Source organism: Gymnogyps californianus, chromosome 20 (assembly GCF_018139145.2).
Source record: "Gymnogyps californianus isolate 813 chromosome 20, ASM1813914v2, whole genome shotgun sequence".
Taxonomy (NCBI): domain Eukaryota; kingdom Metazoa; phylum Chordata; class Aves; order Accipitriformes; family Cathartidae; genus Gymnogyps; species Gymnogyps californianus.
Window position 1 is genome coordinate 10,900,204 of NC_059490.1, and position 18,369 is coordinate 10,918,572.

At 44.4% G+C, this 18,369-nt stretch overlaps 1 protein-coding gene across 1 annotated transcript in view; it reads right to left on the bottom strand.

Annotated features, from left to right (window-relative positions):
* Nucleotides 1-14,699, bottom strand: part of ACACA (acetyl-CoA carboxylase alpha) — a 140,769-nt gene extending 126,070 nt beyond the window's left edge. Inside the window, exons 1-4 of the mRNA XM_050909166.1 lie at nt 14,565-14,699; nt 12,720-12,897; nt 6,504-6,550; nt 4,240-4,492 (exon numbers count right to left, since the gene is read on the bottom strand). Coding sequence (XP_050765123.1) covers nt 4,240-4,466 — 227 coding nt within the window. The 5' untranslated portion in view covers nt 4,467-4,492; nt 6,504-6,550; nt 12,720-12,897; nt 14,565-14,699. The remainder of the gene's footprint in view (nt 1-4,239; nt 4,493-6,503; nt 6,551-12,719; nt 12,898-14,564) is intronic.
* Between the last annotated feature and the right edge of the window lie 3,670 nt (nt 14,700-18,369).

Genomic DNA, 18,369 nt, shown 5'->3' on the forward strand with positions numbered 1-18,369 from the left:
AACAAGGCATTCTTCCAAAATTACTTTAATAGATGATTAGTTCTTCTCAAGCATCTCAGTAATTTATTGAGATTATTTACCGAGAAGTCCAAATAGTGTTAGGTGCTAAGGGCTAAAGCCTCTGTGGGCTTAATATCAGAGGTAACAGCTGAGCTACTTCCAAAAATTTGGCTTTCAGTTGATGCAAGTGGATTGTCAGGTGACTCTGTACACCCATTTCATTGCTTATGAAACCAGAGGCCTGATGTACAAATACCAGAAGGCATGCAGGATTTATTCTATTTTAAACAAGAATTTGATACAAGATGCCATCTTTGAAGCTAGGAATTAAATTTAGCAATAGTCAAGAACAATTTATTAAATGAAACAAACAGACCCAAAGTACTTTCCAAGTGGCATTTATAAAGAAGTTACTTAATCTACCACTAAAACTTCAGAAAGGAGCACAGCAACTCTCTAACAGCTCACTACTCTACAAGCAGAAACTGTATCCCAACAGGACTACTGCCTTCAGCTGGAAGTGCTGATGGAAATCTCTGAACTCAAAGACAACACAATTATGCCTGGAAGCAAAAAGATTTAAGAAAAAAATGGTATGCTTGGTTTTATTATCTGAAGGTGCAAAACGCAACAGAGAGTAAATTTTGTTGATGCAAACTGTACACAAGCAGAGTACTTTCTTCAAGGACACTTGTTTTCAATGTTAGATGCTACAACTAACACAGTGAGGAGGGCATTTACATGATTTTTATTACTGATACTCTTTAAATAAAGCACAACTACAAGGAAGAAAAGAATCAGAACATTTTAGTCTGCATGGTTACTCTTCCAACACACAACTTCTGTTAAGCGCTGATGTTCCACACACCAATTTAAAGTTCATTATCAGAGCGTGGCTTTCTCAATCCTACGTAGTACCAGCCAACTGGCACAATCAAAGCTCTTCATAGATCTCTAGTGGTATGGAAGCCTACATTGTACACCCTGTCCCAGCAAGACTGTCTTTAGCAACAGCATAAACACTTAACAAGATCAATAAGGTGATAGATGGAACACCACAGTGCACACACACTGTGCATGCTCAAATGAAGAAACATGAGTTGGCATACAGACTACCCATAGCTGGGTCAGGATATATCGATTAGACATCACAACCCCGTCAGATGATAAGGCTATCAGCAATGTTTTCCAGCTCAGACGGGAGACCTGCAAATCTCAGGTACTGAACATATGCCAAACAGTCTACTGAAACATCTGTGCTTCAGGAACTGGCAATCTCATGTCGCTTTTTACGGGGGTCTAAGAGCAAGAGAGAAGCAGCAACGCCTGTTACCACAGGTACACTCACAAACCCTTTTTCAGCTGACTAAATTCTGGATTTTAGACATAATTGTTCCCTGAGAAGGACTTCTCTGCAGCAAAGCCCCTCACCTCAAATACAAGCTATCTCTATCTTTAGCTGACCAAAGTTTCCTGTGTGAAACTAACCAGCAAATGGAAAGATTTTTTGGCAACTTCTTCAAAAAGATACGCTCCCTTGGACCTGCACCTTGTTTGACCCATTAGTCAAACTGCACAGAACTCCCCATGAATTTATCTTCGTCATTTCAGAAAGTGTTGTACCTTTGTGATTACCAAAAGGAAGCTGGAAGCAAGAATACCTGTGTTCTGTTAATTCACTGTCACGGAATGACTTCAGGCAAGTTGTTGAACTTGTCTTTGTCTCAGTTTTTCCATCTGTAAATATTATTTGGCATTCTTTTGATGAAAGGGACTACCATCCTGGAAAACTCTTTCAGTTCATCTTACTTTATCTCAGAAAAACAGCCTATAATGCTGTAAACTTTTTATTTGAATTGGCATTTCTCTCCAATTTAACTGAAAGTCAAGTACCCTCAAAAGAGAGTGCCAAAGTAAGCAAGTTACAACAGAGGTGCTCAAGGTTGCACACCTATTGCATTACAGCTCTCTGATGCCAGGCAGTGTCCTAGAGGTTGCTCGATTTTCTTGCTCTCCTACCGTCTGTTTCCACACTAATGGTTATGTGTTCTTCCAGCTGCTTCTGTTCCTAAAATATATATAGTTACAGGGCTAGATCTTTTCCTGCTTCAAAATTACCTTTTGCGCTGCCAAATTATTATAACTGGCAGCCTTTGGAAAGGTAATCCCTTTTAAATTTGCATTAAGATCTTATATTTGTTATATTACTGCCAGCTGGCTAAACATGTCCATCAGTATGACCATAACAACTCTGTAAAGTATGGACTACTATCCCCCTTCTGCCCCAACCCAAAGAGTGTGCTACTATTTGTTTTCAGAGGCTGTCTCCCTAAAGTAGGGAGGGAACCACCAATAAAAGGGCAGATTAAAATTCTTTAATCTGCACAAGCAAAGAAACCAGCAAAACAGAAGAACAACCTGAAAGGATTAGCTGGTCATATAAATATCTACTACTGGTCAGTAAAAGCCAGAAGCCTTTTTTGAACCAACCATTTCTTCAAAAGCAACAAAGTAAAGGTAGTGCAGGATTGTTCAGTAAAAACTATAGTGGGATTCAGACTGTCCTCTACTTTCCTGGAATGGGATGACACCTTTTAAAAAGGCAGGCAGAAAGAGCACATCAAGAGGAAGCTCTTCTAGATTTGGTTCTGACCACGGGGAGGAACTGCTGGGAGAACCCGAGGCTGAAAGGCACCAGAACAATCAATCACAAACCTATTCGTAAGGAACTAGCAGACAAAAAGGTAGTAAGTTACATCCAGCTAGAAGATGTCAGGGACAAATCTTTCCTAAACAAAAATGCATTTCCTTCCTTACATGCTAAAAAGGCTTGCAAACAGGGGACTGTCAATTGCTGCAGTAAATTCGGATGTTCGGAAGGTTTTTGACACTGTCCAAAACTACTTTTTCATAAATCAAACAAGTATACATGAAACAACTGCAGGGTAGCTGGAAATTCAGACGATGGCGAGCACTGTTCTGTTAAACTAGAAGGATGTAAGAAGCGGGTCTTTGGTAAGGATTCATTCTGCCACCAACACTGTTTAACATTTTCTTTTTAAATTTATCAGTTATGAGCTTACCATCAAACTGGGAACAACTGAAGATGCTTTGGAATCAAGAATCTAATTCTAAAGGAATTTGACAAGGTGGCAAAGTAACCTGAAATGAGCTGCTGCAATTCAGTAGTCACAAATGCAAATATTACACCTAGTATAACTTTAGCAATACTCAACATGGTGATTGCTCATTGACTGCTGCTCCCCACGTACAATATCTCCTCACTCCACCCAGCACTGGCAAGGCCTCAGGTACAGTACTGCGTACAGGCCTGGGCACCAGACCTCCTGGAATATGGGAAACAAATGAAGGGGACATGGAAGTGCAAAGCAAGACTGATCAGACACCGAGAAACTGTCATCTGCACACACGCTGCAAAGTACGAGATATCTAGCCTATAACAGAGGAAATCCCAATGGGTACATCCCGCTAGTGGTATGCAAATCAGGAACACCATGAAAATAAAGAGGTGTTTTGACAAGCAAATATTAACTCCGTGATCTCAAAATTCCAACTTCATAGTTCATTTGAGCCACAAAGAATTCGGAGTAGGAGTGAAACAGCCCTTCTCCCAGCTGTGAGGCCAACATCTCCCTGAGCTGCAAGCAGCAGCTGCCATATTAAGCCTTGGCTTATCACCACTTTGGAGGATACCAATCTTTTCTTTATCAACAAAATTTTCTCTATCCAAAACAAAAAACATTCCAAGTGATATGGAGTCATTGATCTTACCCAGGGGTCCTGCCAATTCTTTGGCTACATACAAAGCAGCCAATTCCATATAAAGACAAAATAAGCAAATAATGTCCTTATTCTCAACAAACACAGCCCATCTAAAACACATACACAAGTGGAAACTTTAAAGATCTCAGCACATTTCAGTTTTCTGAAAGCTGGGACAAGAGATAGGCAGTATAAGCAAGCCTACCATAACACTCAACAGCTGAGATGTCTGAAAGGTGCTTAAGGAATTTAGGCACAGATATTTCATTAAAACCAATGGAAAACAGAAGGTTTTGATACAGATAAACATACAAGAGGTCATTTTGAAACAGAATGCCGGAAGATGTCTTGGCACAAGAAAAACATTTGAGGCCAAACTCGCATATGAAGTTGAATCTTTGGAATGGATGGGGTAAAAAGACTGAAGACTGAAACTGAGTACTATTTTATCCATACCTCATATGGCTTGCCAGGCCATCTTGAGTGTTAGAAAGTCCTAGATCTGAAAGAGAATCCGAGCAGACAGATACAGGCGACAAAGACCTCTCTTTCTCCTCTAGCAGATCAAGTTTCACCAAGGAGCTCGTCTCATCTTCTGAGTTATCCTCTGACACAGAGCCAATAATAAAGCGAGAGTGAGGGTTCATCTCCAGGGGTTTAGTGGGTTGAGAAGATTCTTCCATAGCTCCTACAAATTGGGCTCTCAGCACTGTAAAGGGCAAAAGAAAGCAAAAAACCAAAACCTGAGGTTAATATCTGCTATTGCAGAACAAAGAGGACAAAGCAAGGTTCACTTCTGATAGGAAATGCAATGTTAAAACACCATAGCTGAACCCAGATAGGAGTCCAGGATCAAGAATAGTTACTTCTGCTATAATCATTGACTTTTCCGTTTGCACAAGGACTATAAGATCAAAGCAGCTGGTCATCCTGATCTGTGGCAGAACCTGCTAGTTTAGACAGAGCTGCAGTAGGCACTTAAAAGAAAAAAAAAAAAAAATTAAAAAAAAATCATATACAAATGCATGACTAGAAATCCAAAATTTTTATTTGACTATTATTCTTTGCTTAGTTAGTTATTGGTGACATTTAAAACCTGACTGGACATGGTCCTCAGCAACCTGCTCTAGCTGACCCTGCTTAAGCAGGGGGTTGGACGAGACGATCTCCAGAGGCCCTTCCAACCTCAGCCATTCTGTGATTAAAAATTTGTATTTCAACAGCATCTGAGCGCTGGGACTCACTGTGTTAGGCACTGCACATAGCATTATTTACTGCTATTCAAACGATGGATTTGATTGGCCAAAAACACCCTTTTCCCAGCCCTTGCCAGGTGCAAGACACATTCTCTCTCACATTTTTTCAGAAGACCTCATGCTTCTTAGGATTCTTCTAGGAATCTGAGCTGATCTACCAAACACTGGGGAGCAGATACAGCGTACCGGCCAGCAGCCTGCCAGCCAGGGGGCCAGGCAAGACCTAAGATTTGTTCAGCACACGAGTCCACCTCCAACTGTGGTCAATAGCAGACACTCGGGCAAGAGAAAAAGAACGGGCTGAACACATAGTTTGCCTTCCCAAAATCTGATCTCAGCTTCCCAGGCCAAGAGCTCAAGCACATCTCAAGCCAGAACTGCTACCTTTGGGCTTAATGGCATGAAGTTTCAACTGAGGCAAAGTGAGTAATTTTGAAGTTTTCACTTAAAGAAGCATCCACAGATTCTGGAACAACTACAGGATTAACTGAGTATCTTATAAAAAAAAATTCTCTAAGATTTCCCTATATATATAACAGGTATAACACAAGCAGTAATTAATTTTAAACTTCTTCCACATACTGTTGTGCCATCTGCTTTATCCTTAACCTGAAAAGATCAAGCTTTAGGAAGACTTGAATCTTCAACGCTCGTTCAAGTCTGAGGATAAGTCACCACCAGGATGACTTTTAACAAATCTAACAACCCATCACTGTCAAAGTGCAAGGTCTCACTCCATTCATACCTACCTCTTCCCTTCTCCACCCTAGCTATGTGTTCACATTGCCTACTCCCCAGCAGCTCTGGTGCTTTCCAGACCACCCTCTGATCTGATTCAACAAAATCATCAGAACTGTAACCAACAAAAGCTGATTTCCTGCAAGGTTAGCAAGTGCAACTGGAGCAACAAAGGGAGCAGATGGGAAGATACTGGTAAGGAATGATGGGGACAGAAGCAAAACCTCCCCTTTTTGGCAGCAGTGAACTAGCAGCCTGATGTTCAGGCTACTGGCTCAGCCATCTCCTGTAACTTCACCCTGACTTTAACCTCTTGGTCCCAGATCATCCATGTCAATTATGGGATAGTATCTACGGTAATATATTGAAACTTAGTAGCATGATTTACAATTGTTAGAGGAAAATACAAAAGTTCAGGTCTCCATTTTCCATTAAAAAAAATCATTGCATAGAGAAGAATGTCTTAATATGGGGAACTCCAAGTATCAAAAATTCAGTGTTGTTCCAACAGGGAATGAATGCATTTTCTTCAAAATTAAAAAAAACCAATAATTACAACTGAGAAAGAGCATGACAGAGAAAACAAAGGAGCACCTCACAGCACAAAGACAGGTGGGATGGGGAATAAACATTTGATATGCCCTGCTCTGCCTGACTTCGATGCACTTACATGACAACTACACACAGCTGGAAATCACATCATCATAAAATTAGGAATGCGCTAACCTCTTGTTATTCTTGCAATCTGAGCAGTTATCCACTTCCAAAACGAACTGGAAAAGAAAAGAATTAACAAGTAAATATTATCATTACGAAGAATACTCTGTGTGTGTTTTCCCGACTATACAAATCATTGAATACAAAACTGTTGTGAAAAAACCACAGGTACAACACAGACTAGATCGCTTGCTCTGGGTCACAGAGTAAATCGGGAACTGAACCTGCGATGTCCAAGTTAAGCCTTGGCAGCTCCTGCTAGTCCATCGTTCTGGCAACTTCTGAGCAATGTGTTAGCACACACCTGATCGTCCCACATATGTTTTAGTTTTGTTTCTAAAAGAAACTACCCTTTGTGCCAGTGCTATCTACTTATGTCAAACTTTTTTTCCTCTGTCAACTTCTGAATCTGCTGGCCGATTTCAGCTGAATTTGAGATGGTCAGGAGTAAATCCCAATGACAATTAGAAACCTCATGAAAAACTGGTGGCTAGAAGACACAGCTGACATGCCATATTTTTACAAGAAAAAAAACAATAGTTTACCTGTAAAACAAACCGTGATACAGCAATACAGACAAGGACAAGACAAGGGGACATTTATCTCAGGGCCCCATTCCCCCAACAGGTACTTCACTATGCAGAAAAGACTGTTTTGATACCTTTAACTCTCACGCCACACACTGACATCCTAAACCGGTGGGAAAACCTTGTCAGTCCTGCTAATTATAGCCATGTTATGCCAAGTACAGGGATGCAGCATAATTGCTTTGATATGAACATGACAGCTTTCATCCGGTACACAAGCAAAACTGGACCATGTTCTAACACAAACAGGACATGATCGCAGTTTTAATTAGAGCACAGACAAGGAATTTATAGACAGTGCAATCCTTAAACACCATGCTCTTTCTTTTCATCAGTAACTGAGAATTAAAAACTGATCCAACTGGCTCATGCACTTTTACCATGAATGTACTTGACTGAATTATTTAGATCAAACCCTGTGTTGACATCACTACTCCCACAAACTCCAGTTTCACTGGGGCCACAGGCAGTTCATTTTACAGAGAGATGTACTTAACCATTTTATGACTGAAAAACCACAAATCTCTGTCCGCCATGGGCATTAAAAGGGTGGGTCGATCTGCCTTTTTTGAGGGTAGAGATGGAGAAGAAGAGGAAGCATGACTGTGAAGTCTGCATACCTATCTGTGACATGCAGAAACTAAACCATACAGGAAGATATCTTAAACTGAGGTGTTTGGGCAGGACTTATAGCTCAAACAGCACAAAGTTTTATCAAATTTTGTTTGCACACGTAAACATGAAGACAATGTTTACGTGTATATTTATCCTGGCATCAGATCACTCCTAGAGAATTTCATACACACGGATTTACTGTTGGCACAATCATCAGCGCTGAAGAATCTGGGATACAGCCAAACTAACTTCAACTCTTTCTTAACAAAGAAAAACTTTTTCTAATTTCAAGAACTTATATGTTAATAAGCAAGTTTCAAGGTTTTTTCTTTTCTAAGCAGAGAAGGAAACAGAGGAACAGGTGGTGAAGCGTTTCACTCAAATACTCCATGAGAGAGCATCAAACCAATGCCAAGGCTCCTGATCCCCAACGCCACGCTCAAACAACTTGACTCAAACATCTTGTTTGTACAACTCCGTTCAAAAGCAGTTAAGTTATCCGTGAAGCCCCATTCAAGTCCATTTACCAATGCACTTCCAACCCCTTGTAGTCCCGTCCCAAAGTCATGAGTTCCGCTAATGTTTTGCAATCAGCTGGTAACCCAACACTGCATTGAATTAGACATAAGCTCAGCTTGTTCTCAGCATGCTGAAATTTGTTATTCATATTTAAATTAATTTCAGCATTGTCTGGGGCCAAATAAAATGCAGACTTTCTCAGAAATCTCCTCACAGAAGCCTTTTGCTTCCAATGCTGCAAATAGAACGCACAAGTCTCACCAAACCTCTGCATATTGTATTCGCTATAGTTTCTAACGCAGCATCCAGCTGACCACCGAGACAATGTTCGCGTACCACTAACCTTAGCAGATGTACTGTTTCTTTCAATAATGTTGAACTAGACCCTAAAAACCAAAATTGTCTGGCTCCTCACCTATATGCAGCCCCTACACTTATTGTTGCAGGTGTCAACAGCCTGTCGAACAGGCTTTTGCAGAGAGAGAACTTTTTGCTAAAAAAACCTATAAGTAAGTTACAGAAGGATAGATTGAGAATTAGATCCTGCAAAGGCTTAAGAACAGGTAACATCATGCACTCTGAGCCTGCTCAGTTACATAAGTATGTTTAATCACAGTTGAATCTCTACAGAAGCTGAGCCACGCTGTCCTGCCTCCTCCTGAAGAAATCAGCTCCCATTAGAGGTCTGAAGATACACAGCACTTTCATAACTCCCCAGCTCTGCAGATGTGAAGGTATTTAAGACCCAAATCGTATTCGCGCTACAAGCGATGAAAACTCTGCAATCCAAATGCAAAAAGTAACGTATCTGGTTTTGCCCGAGGTGAAACAAAACCCAATTCACTTCTCCACAGCTCTACTACTATCATTAGTAACATTTTCGGCTTGACAGTAAAATGCACATGTTAAAATATTACACTTTAGAAGTTTTTATAACAGTTTCACTTTAAGATCATTTTTACTATTGTAAAATACACCTAGGCATGAAACTTGCATAACGCCAGTTGGAAATGAAGTTTCTACTTTTTTCAAACCACCCCATTCTAAAGACAATTACACTACTGAAAAGAGTATTATTATTTCAGTGAAAATGAGCTGTAGGTTCTTTCAAAGACTCAGAATAGCACCTCTACAATATTGATAAGTCATATAACAAGGAAATTAACAAAACTAGTTTTATTTAAAGGTCTCCTGTTTAATACCCAGGGATCTGCGGTATTGCTAATCAACACAAATGATTTTAAAACAATGAAATGGACATGTGTACTTTCACCACCCTAACTGAATGAACACAGATCACAGAAAACAAAGGAACAAAAAAGGTAAAACCAAAGGAACAAAAAAGGTAAAAACAAAGTAAAAATAGATGGTGCCTGTGTAACAAGTTGACTACTTAATTGCTCTTACTGAACACAAAAAAATCAGCAACATGCTCACCTATACCAGGACTGGAAGCGAGTTTCCAGATCAGGAGAGGGCGAAGAGATGACTTTTGCACCTAGACAGGCCACCAAGCATCAAACCCTTTACCTGCAGAGCTCCTTGCCTGCGCTCTGTCAGGCCAGCTGCCGCTGCACTTTAAGACTCGCTCAGTCTCAAACCATCGCCAGCCTGTATCTCCACGCAAACGGTGGGCCACGATTCAAACTCTGCTCCGCCTGAGCCATGCCTCCTGCTTAATAATTGTGCATTGCTTCACTTCCTATCCTAAAATGTTCTCAGCAAATATCAAATACCCTGAGAAGTTCTTTTGCTTCTAATGTATTGAAAAGTACTTCACAAACTATATGTCCACAGATTAGAACTTCTTGTTAGTTAGTTTTCAGATTTACTGTATCAATATTAGACACATAAAGCTAAATATACAAGTGGAATATATGCTTCTTAGGTCTCCTCAGGTAAAATATGTGTGCGTCACTTCCAAAAAGAACATAAAGACAAAAAAAGAGCCTATATTTACAGCTATCCTAGTTTGCTAAAACGCTCAAGACCGTGTCTAAATCCCATTGTCTTTGAGAGAATTAGGCATAACTTAAATGGTTTGCTGAGTATTTACAGCCTGCTAAATTGGAACAGGCTACGATTTTACTTTGTGCTTTTTTTTAACGTGGTATATTTCATTTTAAAACCTTCTCACAAAGATCTGAGAGACACCACAAAACGAGAGGCGAGAATAATAATTTGGCTTATTCTGCCAATCCGCTTTTACAACTTTATTATTTTCAAGCACCCCGCAGCACCTTCCAGAAGGCGTTCCCAGGGCTCCCTGCAGCCCCTCTGAAAAAACAGGCCCCAAACTCCTCCCTTAAGATCTTGAAATCCCACCAGAGATGGAAGAAGGATGACAATAAAGAAGAGGGATGCCTAAGTTGGCAAAGCAAGCGCCTCATGCTCCAGTCCTCCGCTGATTCGGTGGCTCCAACACACCCGATTTGATTTTTTGTGAATTAACTCACTCGCACGCGGCAAAGCCACCACCAACTTGTTGTTCCGTGCCGGAGCAGCCGCCAGCGCGACCACCAGGTCCGCCGAGGCAGGCGGGAGGTGCGCGGGGAGGGGACCGGGGGCGGCCCCCCGAGTGATCAGACCAGCAGCACACGGGGACCACAGGCCCCTGGTGCGGCACGACTCGCTGCACCGCGGATCTCCGGCGGCCCTCCCGCAGCGGCAGGGCTGGCCCGCACCAGACCGCGCTCCGCCGCGGGCACCACCGAGAGGAAACCGGCCGGCTCTTCCGGTCGGCAGGAACCGCTCCGCGCCGGCCGGCTGCCCGCTCCGAATCCCCGCGGCTGGAAACCCCCTTCCCGCCCTCCGCATGCGGAGCGGGACCGCTCCGGGCCGCTCCCGAGCCGAAGGCGGACCCGGGGAGCCCGCAGCCCCCGACCACCGCGCCCGCCCAGGCGGCGCTGACAAAGCCGGCGGCGTGGCACGGCACGGCACGGCGCGGAGCGGCGCGGCCCGCGCTCCCCCGGGCCCCGGCCCCGCCCAGCCCCGCGGCCCCGCGCAGCGCCGCCCGCCGGGGCGCCGGCCCCGGCCCACACGCTCCCCTCCGGCCGTTCAGCGCGGCGGCCTCCCCCCCCCCCCGAGCCCCGCAGCCCGCGGCAGGCCCGGCGGAGCGGGACGCTCACCTCAGGGTGCCGGGTGCTGCGGAGGCGCGGCAGGCCCCCGGCCTGGCGCTGGGTAGCAGAGCCGGCGGGAACGCGGCGCGGCCCCCCCATTCACCGTGCGGCCCCGCCCCCGCCCCGCCCCCCGCGCCCGGCCCGCCCCCCGCGCCGGCTACCGCCGCCGTGGTGGTGTGATGCGAGAGGTTACCTCAGGTCAGCCACCTCTAACCCCACCCCTCCCGGTCCCGGCCCTGCGCCTCTCCCATTGGCTGCCGGGAAGACCACAGCGGGGGGCGTGACCAATCAAGCACCGCGCGGGGTGTGGCCAATAAGGAGACGCCTATGGCCTGAGCGGCCGGCTCGGCGCGCCCACTGGCTCCCGGCGCGGGGGCGGCGCTGCTGGCTGGGCTGCCTCACGCACACGCCCCCCCCCCCCCCCCCCCCTCACCCCGGCCTCTGTTGGCGCGGCCCCTCGCGCCCCCTTAACCCTTCCGGTGCGCGGCAGGCGCGGGCGGGCTGTGCCAGGAGCACCGGGTCTCGTCCCCTGCACCCCCTGAGCGCCCCCACACGCCCTCCTGTCCCGAAACCGCTCTATTTTGGGGAAAATCGCATTGGGGGGGGGGGGTGCTGCAGGACCGACACGCAGCGGGACTGGTAACGGGGCCGGTAATGGGGCCCAACCTGGCCCAAGCACGGGCCCGGCGCAGGCAGCGAGGCCTGGTGCGTACAACGGCCCGGGCACACGCGGCGAGGCCCCGGCAACGTGAGACGACGCCAGCCCGCAGCAGGGCCTGGCACAGGCAGCGGGACCCCACCACCACCACCCAGCGAGACCCTCGCCCCCAGCAGCCGCCGGCCGTGCAGCGGGAGCGACCCCAGCCCTGCAACGAGACGCGCCAGGCCCGGCACCCCGGCACCCTGCGCAGGAGAGCACGGCGGGGAGCGGGGGCACAGACCTGTCGCCTCCCGGGGCATGGGGACAGGGCAGATAACGCACGGCCACGACACTGCGAAGCGGGCCAGGCGCTGCCAGAGCGCTTCCGACTTGTTCTTTGACCTTTAGCCACTTGCTCTGTGGACAGACAGCCGTTTCAAGAATTACCCCTTCGGCTTTTTTTTTTTACTTTTTAAGTTCTGTTTAAAGATTGCTGCATTACAGAGTTGCTGAAATTTAATAAGGAATGCAAGTTTAATTCCTAATGCTACTGGATCTGGTCATCTGTGTAGGCAGGGCCTCTTCCTGCTGGGAGCAGCAGCGGTGCTAGGGGGGTCTGAAAGCAGAAGTATCTGCGCAGACAGTTTTGGGGTCTATTCAAACAGTGTTCAGGCAGGGCTCATCACCGTGAGTACCCTCCTGCGGTGGTCAGAGGGACAGAACCAACACCCGTACGTCACTGTACCTTCCTCTCCTCCATGGAGAAACAGGGTTCCGTTGTATGATTTATACATGCGTTGGGCTCTTTATTCCCGCCCTTCGAATAAAGGGTGATGCCGGGTTTGAGAGGATACTCCTGAGAGAGCTCGTCCTGGCTCTGGGCACCGCTCCGGGACAGCTGTCTTGGGCTCCCAGAAACGTCACTGCAACAGCAGGAGCAATAACAGAACAGTGAGTTTCCTCAGCCACAGACTTCAGTTTAAAACTCCAGGCCATTTCTTTTTAAAATGTGTCTTAAGACCGAGCCAGTGGTTACTGGGGATGTGAGACTGTGCTCTACCAGGAAACAGTACGCTGACTTGGGAGCGCATGTTGGAATATGTGCCTACTACAGGCAAGTACTACACGTCTGGAAAATCTTCTCTGGGGCTTTGTAGCTTTGTGGTTAATAATAATATTAGGGGGGAACAGACCATGTTCTCACCTCCATCAGGACTAAATCTGGAAAATTGTTCCGGGCATGGACATTTTTATTTATATCTCTGTAGATACGTCTTTTACATAAAGAATCTTCCTCCATTTAAATATTTTTATGAAGGAGCTAAAAGAGAAGGCTAGTCAATCTTAGCTTAATCGTATACAGTACTAAATCCCAACTCATACAAAAGTGAGGGGGAGTACTTGGCATGCTGAAGGATTGTGTCCTAAATCACTGATAATAACTATATACAGAACTTACAAAATCGGAGATTACGACAGGTGCTTAGTTCACCCTGTCTAGTGTTCCGAGTACTCTGGTCATGCTAAAACCTGCATGCTGCTTGTCTGCCCTACCCATTTCATCCATTCAGTTAATAAATACTATTCAAATACTGCTGGAGGAGTGATTGCTACATATAATTAAATCCTGTAGCAACTCTCCCGTTCAAGGGCAAAGAGAGAAAAGAACACGTGAAAACAGCAAATTAAATACATTAACCTCAAAAATAAAGCATGGATTTGGAAGGTGCTTTTGAAATTAAACAGTACTAATAGCCTTGGGCCACCCTCAGCTTTGATGGCCTTAAAGCAGCACTTCATTTATCATTATAACAACGGTTGGGCTTTTTCACAGATGGATTCTAGGGCACATCGTACAGAAGGACAGTTGTGAAGAGCCTATATACATACAGCACAGAACAGATCCCAAAATATTCCATTATGCGAATTTTACACAAGCAAATAAAAGCTTGGGGCTTTATATCTTTCACACCTGCTCTTACCCACTGAAGCCAGCAATAAAATCTCGCCTCATCGTGAACAAGTGTTGGTGGAAGACTTTTTACAAGGAAATACAATTTGGGAGGAATCACCGTAACTGATTTGGAATATACTGCAGGGTAAGGAATACCCAGCAATTATTACTGGCTACGCTGAATCAAATCCCGCATTTAGGACACCTGGTGAATTTTGCTGTGACTTGCACAGGAGCAGAAATACGTTCAACATTTCCCTCAATTCTAGATTGAGGTAGTTACAAAGGACTAGTTAAAAATGTGTTCAAGCTTCAAATTGTGGGCAGCAATCATCTGTGTTTTAATACGAACGTACTGTTTCACAAAGTTCAGACATACTTTGCAATAGTTTTATCAGATTTTGAATTGTAACCACATTTCTGCTTTGGCGGGAGGGGGTTGGTTAAGCGCATGTCTGTTTTCTATTATGTTCAGAAATTGGACATAGTACATTATTTACTCTTACGTGACTTAAGAGTGCATGCACTGTTTACACGTGCAACCCCACCCCTCCCCCTATTTTCTCAAAAAAGCAAGTGTAGCCTTAATAATGCAAGTAAATAATTTCCAAAAAAATACAGGGAAAATGTTATTACCTTTTATGACGTCAAGTTAGGGTTCCACATCTCTTCCCCAGGCTCTGATAACATCACCAGTGCAAACACAAGAAAGATCACCCTAGGTTAGGGGGGTTAGTGACGACATCTATCCTGGCACAACTCACGTCCTGGCAGGCAAGTAAAAGAGAGAAAGGTCAGATCACTTTTTAAAGCAAAATCGTATTTTAGCTATTTAGAAAGTGTTACAGAAGATTTTAAACATCAGAAATGAAATGTTAATCCTCACAACACTGACAATATCTGCCTGTTTTCAAGGATAATCACTAAGAAGATACCTCATTCTCTCCAGTTAGCAGGTTAGCTGCCATTGCTAGCTCAGTCCACAAGATCTGCTGTTATTCGTCCTAAGTTTTCTTACAGCTTCAGGAAGCACCCTAAATCATCTTGTAAAACTGCAAAGTTAGGCTCATTTCGGCATTCCCAGCCCAGGAAGAGAAGCAGCAGAACTCATCAGAAAGCGAAACTGAGCACTGTAGATGGGATGGTGAACATTTAGTAACGGTATTGGATAACCGCATTAAAAATAAACATTTAGTTGTTTGAAATTATTTATAATCTAATTCTCTTTCCAATATTTTTGAGGTTTTATTTACAAGGCTGAGGAATTTTGGATTCCTAATGGTTTCTATCTTCAGAAAGTTGCATAAAAATTAGCAAGTATGGAAATATGGCTTAAAAAAAGGATACAGAAGTATCTGATTAGCTGAGTGAGAACACACTTATTGACAAGCTGATGAAATCCTCCTCTATAAAGGATCCTAATAGGTCTTCCTTGATCTATGCACTGCATTTCACAAGCAGAGAAATGGCAGTGAACATTTTTATTTTATTTTACATTAATATACTATTTCCAAAATAAAAGATTCATTCAACTGGATAAGCATTTAAATGTGTTGATTTGCAGCTACATATTCTTTGTACTACACTTGCGGGGAGGATTGTGTGGGGTTTTATACTTCTCAGGAAGATTCACATTCTCTTTTTTTTTTTTTTTACACTGGAAAATGGTGAATGGTATCCTTATTCTACATTCATTCGTTATGGTTGGTGTCAAGTTGCAGTTTATAGTAACTGGATGTCAATTATAAACAAACACAGCACTACAGAAAAATACTTAACACAATCATAAATATGAGGGCCAATATATCAGGAAGCCCTCCTAGGTATGGAGCAGATCAAGTGTACCTCACACTAGCCATGCTATTTGAGATTCTCACTATCTTCTCTTTTCACACCTTTACCATAGTGGTTTGGGTTTTTTTTTCCCAATTCTACTATTGGCTTTTCAATTTTAAATGAAAAAATCATTGAACTAAAGCAGCGGAATACGCTAAAATAAAAAATCTGCAGAAAAGTGCAAAGAGAATCTGGTTTTTATACCACCTGATAGATGGTAAATATTAAATATTTATACTAAAATCCATCCTTACCCACCATGAATATCCGAACTACATAGGCATGCAGAATAAATATTGACATGCAAGCCCTTGCCACTCCATTTGCTCTCTTTTTAAACTTAAACATCTTCTGGCATTATCAATGCTTATGGAAACGTCTTCTAGAGTATCAGTCATTTGAAATGTCAGGGGTTATTTTAGATTGAACAGCAATATTCTATCCTTCCTTCTGTGATCGGGGACGGAAACCTGTGGTTATTCAGCATTTAAAAGCCAGAGGCTTTGCAGGAAAAAGTGATTTCCATCGCCACCTTGTGTCTAATCTAGAAAATGCCAATTCTCCAAAAACAATCCACCCAACAGCCTAAAGAAATCTCACCAGGTCTTTTTGATTAAACCTGCAGACAGTAGCCTGATAATTTTCCCACTTATTTCTGTATGCTGCCTTTGTGTATTGCCTCTGAATTTGCTGGGCACAGCTGCCCCGAAAGCTATTGCATTTCACCCAGCGGCACGTGGGGCTCAGCCTGGGCTCCCTCCTCGCTCCTGGGAGCAACCTGCACCAGGGCCGGCAGATAAGCACAGGCTACCTTCATTTCCTAAGCAGTTTTAGGCTTTATCAATAATCTAAAAAGCCTGAAATGACCTGGGACCAGCCTGCTTGACATCACTTCTCCCCGTGCCAGAGCTCCAGTGGAAATCCCCTCCAGCGCTTGCAACCCTTTGCAGTACTGTCCTTGCCCCCCTTCGGAGCTGCCCTAGGCAAGTGGGAAGGCTCCTCTTTACAAACGACCTGTGAGCGCAGGCGATGCCAGCTGAGGGATTACGTGGTGCTGGTTTTACTTCACCCAGCGGCACGGTGTATTTAGCCACGCTTGCACACCAAGGCTTGCCCTTGGCCCGCGGGTGTTCAGGGCCCGGGAAGGCTCAAGCCCCCCCACAGCTCTCAGGAGGTTGCTGAGAACCCTCTCTTTGGGGGGGGAAGGCTCTAGGAAAGGGTTCTGTTTGCCCCTCAGCAATGGGGTGGCTGCCATGGGGCCCATTCTAGAAGGAGCTCAGCCCCACGGCAACCAGCGGCCCGCAGCCCACACCAAGACCCCAGTGTGGCCCGGACCCCTCTCCCACGAGACGCCGTGTTTACCTGTTTCACCCATTTCAGTGCTTAACTCTGGGACTTGGGTTCAGGACCAGGGTTAATTTGTGACATACCTATTGAAAGGAAATTTGACCGACAGGTAAGATTTTTTTCCAGGTCTATTTTTTACCAAATTCCACATTTCTCCTGATTGGGTCAAAACTAGAAATTCGTTCAATCTCCAGTGAATAAGGCTCTAACTTTAAACCCTCCATATGTTGACCAGGTTAAAGGTGGAGGAGTTTTGAACAGGAATATATGATGACAGAGCTATTGAGGGATCTCTACTGATCAGCTGAGTATCTGCTTAAATACCTTTACAACATTACTCAAAGGAAGCAATAAAGATAAAAAGGGCTTCGAGGTGATCAAGAGAAGATGTAATTATGCTCACAATATTAATATTTAGCTTACTGTTTGCGCACAACAATCTCAGCAGAAAAGGTGAGTTGTTCACATAGTTGCAAGTTCTAACTGAACAAAATTAAGGATTTTGTAAGAGACTAACTTATGTAATATTAGGAACAAATATATCTTTGTATGTTAACTTTCTCTCCTCTACCATATGCTGAACTAAGTCTTTAATCCATACGCCCTCACCTCAAATTCTTGCACCTTTGCTGTCAGCAAAACGTTGACATTTAAAATTAGTTACTAAAAGAGGGTAGTACTGACTTAACTGTGCATTGTAATTAAAAGTGGTTCATCCTTCACTCCATTCCCTCAGACCCCAGAGACTACAAATGTCACGTGGAAAATGCCTCAGAAATATCTGGCAGCGTAAGAAGCCTGAACATCTTCCTGCAAGGTAAGGAGTCAATGGAAGAGGAAAGCTGTCAGGGCTCTTAATGGTGTGGTTAACATTTTCAGCTGTCTCAGCTATTCCTCAGCCACCTGACCAAAAAGGATACAAAAGATCATGCAAAATTTTAGCTCTGTTTTGCTAAAAACCAAAGAGACCATTATAGCAACCTTTGATGGGCTGGTGTCGCTTGCCGTCAGTAATTATGCATAAAATCTGAAACTTTCAGATTTCAGCCTCTGAGCGCCTCGATTAAGGGCCTCAGCTCCCACACTGCCTTTTGAGTCCCCAAGGGCAACGGGGACCCCAAACAGAGTCTGTCTGTCGGGTCTGTCTGTCGACTATTCAGGGAGTTGCCCATAGGTAGTTATGTTACTATAAAGTTAGACGGTGTGAACATTGTCCGCCCGAGTGTAGCAACTTACTGTGTGCTTGGGCCTTAAGAAT